General features: G+C 41.4%; 1 protein-coding gene across 1 annotated transcript; it reads right to left on the bottom strand.

Moving 5' to 3' along the window:
- Window positions 1-4,569: 4,569 nt before the first annotated feature.
- On the bottom strand, window positions 4,570-8,856 carry LOC142398351 (relaxin-3 receptor 1-like). The gene is made up of 3 exons (XM_075482318.1): window positions 8,413-8,856; window positions 7,753-8,196; window positions 4,570-7,667 (listed from the first exon to the last, which is right to left on the bottom strand). Exons 1-3 carry the CDS (start codon window positions 8,608-8,610, stop codon window positions 7,053-7,055), a joined length of 1,257 nt encoding a protein of 418 aa, XP_075338433.1. The 5' UTR covers window positions 8,611-8,856; the 3' UTR covers window positions 4,570-7,052.
- Between the last annotated feature and the right edge of the window lie 381 nt (window positions 8,857-9,237).

The following is a 9,237-nucleotide window of genomic DNA, read 5'->3' as shown; positions in this document are numbered from 1 at the left end:
TGAAAGAGATTCTGCTTCAGCACTGTTTATTTTGAACGTGCCATTCTAAAGTTAATATCTAACAATCAACAGACCATCTTCAGAAGCGTTCTTTTTTTTTTTTTTCAGCTCTCGATAGCTTCTCTGGTAGACATCCAGTTTTAACAACGAGGCTTCTGCGCTCAGTTTTAATTTCACTCGAGTGTAATTAAAAGAATCCTGTGATCCTTTCTGATGAGTCAGATAAACCAGAACACCAAAGCTCAAAGTGTGAACTCAGAAGAAATTAATCAAGTCTCTTTCAGATGAGCGCAGCTGCAAATTCATTCAGGAAGAAAATGTTTTGCTCCAGCATTAAACTGACTGAACTGCAGTGGAAGTGGGGAGAGAGTTCAGACATTTAATATGAGCTGTTGGAGGTGATTTGGCTCGCTGGAGGCTGTGTGCTCAATGCCTGGATTCCACTTGGGAAGATGAATGTAATAAAGAAAAGGATAATCCTCAATTTACTCATAAAGGGGTGGTGAGGTGACTCTAAAATGAGCTGTTTCTGCTAGTTGGCAGAAATTTGCAAGCTTAATATTTGTCCTGAGGGAAATTAGAATATTGAAAAATGACATTTCGGGAGCGTCTCGGGCGAAGCAGGTGACACCGCCTGTACCCTTTTAAGGCACTCCTTGTTAGTTGTAACATCAATGTGGTACACAGAGGCAGAGGCATGCCCTCGGATTCACCTCCACAGCGCCTGAATCAGACCATTCTCCAGAGGAAAGTATGTTTTTGTTCTTCCAGCAACTGCTGTAACAATGTTCACTGCAGCGCAGTGCTATCAATTAAGTGTATCATAAAAGGATGGAGAGGTTACGCAGCACCAAGATCAGTGCGGAAAAAAAATTCATTTGGAAAATATTGTAAAATGAAACTAAAAGTTTCAAGCATTTCTATGACAAATGTGGAAAATGTCTAATGTAACAGGTTTTTTATTCCAGTCTTTTGTTAAGCATTGATGAAACATTTGTTCTCAGATAAGCTTGGTTTAGATCAATAAAGGTAACAAAAACATTCTAGCTTAAGTAAGCAAAGCTTTCAGCTGCAGTTCATGGATGTCAAGATTGTAGCTTTGAAAGGTCAATAAAAGGCTGATGGGATGACCAGAAGGCAACATTTACTTTTACAGTCGTGAGCTCCTCGAGATGAAACACGTGAGACGCCAACTCCATCATTCACAGATTGCTGGAAGCTCAGCGAGCAGATTACGAGACAAAGCTCTATCACAAAAAGACTCACAACTGAAACACTGTGAAAACAAACTAATATGTTTTAAGTCGCTTCAGACTTTTTGCATCTTTCTCTTTTCGTGTGTGTATAAGTGTATCTTTTATGTTTACTTGGTCAGCTTAATCTCTTGCTTGTGATTTGGCATCTTTTTTTGCTGTTCTTTTGTCTCTCCCTACAGTCATTTTACGCCTATTTTGTTGCATTTTCACGCCCCGCAGATTTTCATTGTCATTTGTCATCCCTGCTGTGTCTCCTCTTCACTATTTGTGTCACCAGGTGATTGTTTTTTGTGTGTCTTTGTGGTCTCTTTGCATCTTTCTGTGGTTGCTTGTGTCTTTTCATTGTTAATCTGTGTCTATTTGTGGTCCTTTTGTGTCTCTTTGCACAAAGCCCCAGGAAAGAAATGGAACAACCACCGTAGGATGTTCATTCACCTGTTTTCTTTTGTGAAAAACAAATGAAGAAATACACAAACACGTCGCAGATATAACACAAAATTAGCTTAGCAGCGGAATATTCTGATCTTGGATGACACTAGAAAAAAATGTAAATCAAATTGTTGTAATTAAAGGTAACTTGGTTTTTAGATCAAGTTGAGAAAAAATTCGAACAACTTTGTAATCCAAATTTACAAAGCAAATTTTTGCACATATATGGATATCCAAGTGAATCTGCAGTGAAAATAGAGTTCTTGCAGATGTGAGCGAGCTTTTACACCTGGCTGATCAACAGGAAAACGTGGCCAAGATAGGTGGAAACAAGGGAAAGGATGATAAAACTCTTTCAAGAAGGTAACTCAACTTGGAGTGTGGCAAAAAGGACGCAATGTTTTTTTGTTTTTTTTCTATCTCTCTGTCATACTCACACTCAGACGCTGGCTTTGCAATCAGCAGATGACGGCTCCACCTGCTGAGTCACATCCCCCAGAGGAAGACAAACTTACAGCGAGCTTAAGAGACGCAGTCATCGGTTGTGGATGGGTGGATTCAGGGGATATTCAGTGATGAATCGTTAATCTGCATTTGGCAAGAAGATGATGCCGGAACTTTTTCTTGGTGGAGAGACACTGAAACAAACAAAGATGACTGCCTGAAGAAAATACATTTCCACAACAATTGATGTTATGGTTTTGATGTCAGGTAAAGTACCTGGGGAGATGGCAGACATTGTCTCTATTTTGGAATCTTTTCTCATTCCATCAATTGAAAGGGGGTTTGGTGACGCTGAGGTCATTTTCAGGATGATAAGGCTTGTGCCACTGAGCACAGAATGTTCACATTTTTCATCAGGAAAGACATCTACTCAATGACATGGCCAAATGGTTCGGTTCTCAATCCAATTGAAAATCTATGGTGGAAAAGGAAACACTGGTCCTTGACAAAGGTTGAGGATTGGTGAGAAGTGTTTTTCATTGGTGGAGTCCTCAAAGAGTTCAAGCTGTCATAGAAACTAGAGGATCTGAAACAGTACAAATAATGATGTGGTTTTTTTCTATTTAGTTATTGTTTGATTCTATACTTGCTTCTTCTTCTTGATCTGGGAAAAATTGCCAATGGTTGAAATAATTATATATTTTTTCAACTTGTGTTTCACAAAGACAGAGTGGTTATCTGTAAAGAAAGAACATGGATAAACATTTTTATTTCCCTGGGTTTGAATTATTTTGCTTCTTCTCTCAGTGGTTCTGTTACTCACTATGGTCCTTTTTTTTGTCTTTTTGTTGCTTGTGACAAATGAATGTTTTCCTTCGTTGTTCTGTGACATTTTCTGGTCATTTTCCAAGACATTTTAGGGCCTTTGCCTATTTTGTGGATGGTGTGTGTCTCTGAGGTTATTTTGAGCTTGTGAAAGTCTGTGGTTTACCGACCATTCTAATGTATCCAATGATCTGATGCAACACTGCTCATTGGATGCACCAGAATAAGCTAATCAATGTGGGCTGAGCTCAAAAACAGTTGAGAATTCAACTGCAGCTTTCTTTGCAACCTGTGGATTTACAACAGAAGACTTGCAGTTAAAAGCTTTTAAAAACAAAAACAGCAATAAGCAGCCTTTAGGTTGTTCATTTCTCATCTCTTTGCAAACTGTATTACTTGTTATATCTAGTTGCATTTTAACGAATGACAGAGTTACACTCTCTTCCTCTCTACGCTTTCTGTGCATGTACAAACTCACACGAGTACAGCTCCACTGAACTGGAAGCACTTTCTCAGATGAAACTGATTTCATAGTGAGTTTCAGGTTGTGCAGACTACGTGAGCTCTGTACTAATTTCTTTGCCTCTTGCTTTTGGAAACTGCATGCATTCAATGTCCCAAGCTCCATCAGGCTGGTGGCTCGAAGAGCAAATTTTACTATACAGGATACAGTCCCTTGCCTACGAAAAACAGCTACTCTGATACATTCAAGAATAGATTCTTCCTCTTTCTTTTTGTCAAGCCTTTCTGTGTGCGTACCTTCAAGTGTGACAGACTTTGACCCATTTTGTCATTCACACTCCTTATATCTGACTGCGTCCTCCTGGGAAATAAAGCATGTGAGCCTGAAATTGTTTTAAACCCTAAACCATTCCGGCTTCGTGTGGGTACAAGTGGGAGCGCTCAAATGAATTTCTTCGATTGTTTTTTTGTCTCTTGGTGTGAAATTGCTCCATGTAGTTGTCAATGAACTGCTGGGCGCACATGAGATTACAGAGCTTGTACCTATCAAGTGTTTCTTGTTTTGTGTAAATCTGCATGTGAGTGGCGACACTGTAACGGCTTCCTCTGTTGATGTAACGACAAAACGGCGCATTCATGGAGTGAGTTTGATATCATGTTAAATCTCTGCAAATGATCACAGATGTCACTGTAACTGAGGCCCTTTCTTTTCTTTTTTCTTTCTTTTTTTTTCACACAGTGTGCAGTGCTGGAGATTTTCACCTCAGTCTGAAATCCCAGTTTTGATTGTTTTCATTTCGTATCTGGAAGATGCAGGTTTCCTTGGTCACCCACTGGCTTTTGAGCAACACCAGAAAAAACACACAGAGACGTGGAAGAGTAAATGTGTGATTCTGACTTGAGAAGTAATCACTATCAGAGTGACACAGAATGGAGGGACCGTGATGGAGTGTGCGTGGTATTTACACATCAGGCACTGTCTCCGAATTGGCGAAGAAGGTTATCCGTGCCAGAATTTTAAAGGTTGCAAAAGGGCAAAAACTCGGAACCGCTTTTGTTGAGCTGACTCATTTGCCTCCTCATGATGCTGTTGTGACTGCAAGGGAGATTAACTTCCGCATACGTCGGTAAACTCTTTCATCTTCCCGTTTTATTTAAGGTCACAAGACATACATGAATTCACAGAACTATTCACAGCGATACAGCAAAGCGGACACAGTGAGGAGGACTGACAATTTCACGCTTTTATCAAACACTGAGTTGCAAATGCCCAGGAGAGTTGATTCACTCCATATGAAGGTTTGAAGTGTGGCAGAGTTGGCCACATTAACCCGAAAAACAAACACAACAATCCTCATGAGATGCAAGGTCCAAAAACCACTTTAAAGGTCAAACAAATAGAATATCACATTATATATTTCTTGTTTGTGTGAAAGAAAAAGAAAATCAACTGACCACTCCACTCAGAGCCAAGTGATCGAACATTAAGTATGTGCCAGTCACACACTTGCAAGAAATTTATGGCATTCGGTGAGATTTTTTTCCCCCATAATATATGCATTAAAACCAGGACATAGCTGCTACAGGACATAGTAGGGGATTTGAAAATGGCATCGAAGAAACTCATACGATCATGAATATTTTCTTCAAAGGCAAAGTTAATCGTTTTGATTGGGATGTGAAGACCGACACCACTCTCATGTTTTGGATGCTGAATATAGAGCTAAATGTGTGAAACTATTATGTATTAGTTGTCTCGTGTCAGTATAGCTGTTAAACTACTTCGCCGATGTTTATCATAACCCTTTCCTGGTTAGCAAACAGTAATCTAGGAGCTTAATTACCTTGTTCTTTCAGGACCCTTTGCTGATCTTAAGTGGCTACTTTATGCTAGAGCGATGGTGCTATGTGGTAATAACAGCCAAAGGGATTAAGGAACATGTGCTGGCAAAAGATTTTCTTTGCCTGTGTTGGTAATTTGAGGTAAACTCATTTCAAGGGGATAAACCGGAGTGATATGACCCATAAAGAGTTTATAATGTGTTGACAAGTCATCAATCCAGTTGGAGGTGCAAGTTTTACATTTATATATCAATTAAACAAAAGAGGGGATACAACAAGATGACATCATTATATAAGTGGCAGTCTAATATTGAACGATGGCAGAGCTGCCGTGACTCACCATGTAAAGAACAAGCCCCCAAAAGACCACAGATGCTGTAGTCCTCTTCTTTTCCTATTAGGCAGTATTTAAACAGACGTGATGTGTAAATGCTCGACTGTGGGCATTCCTGACTTTTGGAGTTGTAGTGACTATAGCCAGGTTTCCATTGCCATTGTTTATTTACATTTTGAGGATATGGACAAGAAAGGGTTAATGGAAAATGTAAACCCCATTTGAAGTGGTTGTTTTCTGTTTTGCAGGAGGCCTCATGTGCATTTGTGATAAAGAAAAAAACTTTTCCATCTCACCTGGAAAAAATTAAAAAGATGTGACCCACCAGCTGTTTCTGGTCTAAACAATAAATTCACTTGAACAACAGCATCTTCCCAGATACTATATAAGCTCCAAGATATTCACAGAAAGTAATTGCTGAAGAGGAAAGCGACCCATTTTCCTTTTGTGGAGGTCCACTACAGCATTAGTGTTATGTTCTTTCTGTCTCTATGTTCTTTTTTCAGATCTTCAAAAGACAGCTTCAGATTTGCTTTGTTAGTAAAATCAGCAAAACCCCGCTAGCTAGTGACAGGATCAGACACTCAATCAGTCAGGGGATTTGATTCGATTGGCTTAAAACTGCTGTGTCATTTTTGAATTGACAAACAAATCTCCGTCCGAGCCCTACATATGTACTGCCATACATATGAATCTTTTTTGCCATGTTGAAGAGGCCACATAGATGCCATTAGAAGCCCACAGAAATCTGAAGCGACCATAAAGCAAAACGGTGTGGTGCCGGTCTGGAAACCAAAATTGGAAACTGTGGTGTGTTAGCGGGGGATGTGGATAACAAAGGGCAGTGTACTTTAAAAGAAGTTGTCCCCCACAAGCTGTACTACCAAAGCAAAGCTCGAAACTAGTTAGGTGTGGATCCTGCCTTGGCCATTTACTGTTTGTAACTTCCCCTTTCTCTCCCACCATGTCTGCTCCCAACTGTCACCATTAAATAAAGGCTTGAAACAAGCAAAAAGAAAACTCTAAAAAACTGTAAGGAAATAATGACTGAAATTGGGTGATATTTTCGTTGATGATCATGGTCAGCTTACACAATTCAAAATAGGAAATGACGTCATTATTTTGAGAGACCTCGTCTTTTGTAGGTGCAATTTCTTTGGTTCATTTGATTCAACTGTAATAGCAGATTTATGTTTGGTTACTGTTTAGTTATTGTCACGAGGCGAGTTTGAAGTATTTAGCTATGACAAACAGGCAGTTGGCTTACCTTAGTTTAGCATAAGGGCTAGGAACAGCGGAAAGCTGCCTGCTTGGTTTGAGCTAGTGGTAACAAAATACACCATCAGCACAGCTAAAGTTCATTAATACACAATGTTTGTTTGTCATATGTACAATAACATTACAGAAAGAAAGCAAATAATTCCCTTTCCCAAAATATCAGTGGTCTGTGAAGGAATCAATCACATGTTGCTGTTCTTTTGCATCACAACCATGTTGGGTGGAGCTTCCTCTACCTGTCTTCCTCTTAGAGACAGTGAGAGAACATTCCGGATGGAGTGAGAAACTCTCAGAAGAAGCTCCTTCAGTCCTGCTCTGTACTCTTTTCGGATCAGGCAGTAAAGCACAGGGTTGAGACAGCTGTTGGCGTGGGCGAGACACACAGTCAGGGGAAAGGCGTAGGCCTGGGCATTGTAGAAGGCTTTACTGAAGGGCACCAAGTCGAACTTGATCAGAACCCCCCACAAGGTAAGAGCCTGGTTGGGCAGCCAGCAGATGAAAAAGGACAAAACTACTATGGTGACAGAGCGGGTGACTTTGGATCGACGGCGGTGTCGTCCTTTTTCATACTCTGACTTCTCCATGCCAGTATCGCTGCCCACCACACTGCCTACAACGCGCCGGCTCAGGATGAACCTCAACAGGAGGAGGTAGCACACGGAGATGACAATCAGAGGAACAATAAATCCCAGAAGGACTTTCTGTGTTTGGTAGAGTCCAAGCAGGACTTGGGGATCCCAGTGACCTGAGTCGGAGTCGGAGAACCGAACTAAGCACAGCTCATCATCTGCAGACACCTGTGAACATAACAACTGCGTTAAAGGATGCTCACTTAAACAGAAAGCAAATCAGGACTGATGACTGAATATCAGTTCAACAAACCTGAACCGTGGTGGAGTAGAAAGCATGAGGCAGTGTGGCCACCAGTGACACCACCCAAATGGCAGAACTGGCCCACTTGGCTCGAGCAGTGTCGGTCCTGGGGCTGTTCATCTTCAGGGAGGTTACCATGGAGCGGTACCGGGTGATGCTCATGGCAGTGAGGAAGAAGACGCTAGCGTACATGTTCATGGTGGTGACTGAGCTTACAATCTTGCACATGACCCTGCCAAAGGGCCAAAGGAAGTCCAACACCGTGTCCACAGCCCAGAAGGGCAAGGTGAGGACAAACTGGAGGTCTGTAATTGCCAGGCTCATCACGAAGCAGTCGATGGAGGAGTGGTGATGGCCCCGGCGGCGGGAGTGGAGCAGGAAGAGGGCGAGGAGGTTACCCACAAGCCCCAGGACACACACCACCAGGTAGACCAGAGCAATGACAACACGCACCTGTCAGACACACAGACCTGGATTTAATTAAACTGTTCTCTGATGTTTTCTGTAAATTGACTCGAAAGTGCGCACAAAGAGATTAAAAGGAAAAATAAGAACGCATGCTGGAATTTTCTTAGAGCAAAAAAATACTTGTACTCTATTACTGTACTGCCTGACACATATTTCTGATTTCAACCAGCTGGAATTAGATAATAAGGTAGTTAAACCTACTGGCAAGTTGGCGCTGTCTCCGTGCAGATCAAGTGAGGACTCTTTAGAAAGGATGTGAAGCCAGCAGTTGAGAGAAAGGTTAAAACCTGGCAGGTTGGAAGCTGCTCCTGAGGGACTGACCAGCTCGGATATTTTATCCTCCTCTCCTCCGCACGCACTCAGCGCGGTCATGGGTCCCGAGCTGCTGTTGCCCTGCATTACTGCGCAGAGCAAAACCGACTTAGTTTTTAAAATAAGATCCCGGTTCTTACTCTTTTGCAAGTTTAACTTCCAAACTGAGAATGCAGAGGTTTAAATGAAAAAATCCCCATCCTTCTCGTCCTGTTTTTATTGTTCAATACCTCAAAGATGCATGACGTGTCCCTACTCGTATGTAGTTATTGCTCAAAACTGAAAATGACAAGATTTCAATAGGAGAGCTGATCATTCCCTACTTTAGCGCGTTTAGCCGTGAGTCTGACACGATGCATCTGCCTCTCCATCCTGTGAATGTGAGAGCACCCACGGACTCAGGGCTTTTATACTCGCTGGGCTCCCAGTTCACCACTTGACGGCGCCCTGTGGGTGCGCACAGTTCATCCAGTGTCAATACGCATTTATCGTTATTAGAGTAAATACACTAAAGGGACTATAAGATTGTCTCAAAACTTTTAGGTTATTTTCTGTTTACACTAAAAGTCCTGTCGCGTCAGATATGGCTAAAAAAAAAAACACATAAAACCTATGTTCGTGCATTTCATTTATTGAGTTTTTTTTTATTTTTTTATAATGTAACCAGTTTATCAGTTTCTCTCGTTTTATGTCCAAATACCACCACACATCTAT

Source organism: Odontesthes bonariensis, chromosome 14, assembly GCF_027942865.1.
Source record: "Odontesthes bonariensis isolate fOdoBon6 chromosome 14, fOdoBon6.hap1, whole genome shotgun sequence".
Lineage (NCBI taxonomy): Eukaryota > Metazoa > Chordata > Actinopteri > Atheriniformes > Atherinopsidae > Odontesthes > Odontesthes bonariensis.
This window is presented reverse-complemented; position numbering and strand designations above follow the sequence as displayed.

What these genes read in the sequence shown, in the direction of transcription:
- LOC142398351 (XM_075482318.1), bottom strand. Translation starts at nt 8,610, where the DNA reads ATGCAGGGCAACAGCAGCTCGGGACCCATGACCGCGCTGAGTGCGTGC. An exon ending in GAGACAGCGCCAACTTGCCA is followed by an intron (nt 8,197 to 8,412) that starts GTAGGTTTAACT and finishes TGTGTCTGACAG; the next exon opens with GTGCGTGTTGTCATTGCTCT. An exon ending in TCTACTCCACCACGGTTCAG is followed by an intron (nt 7,668 to 7,752) that starts GTTTGTTGAACT and finishes TTATGTTCACAG; the next exon opens with GTGTCTGCAGATGATGAGCT.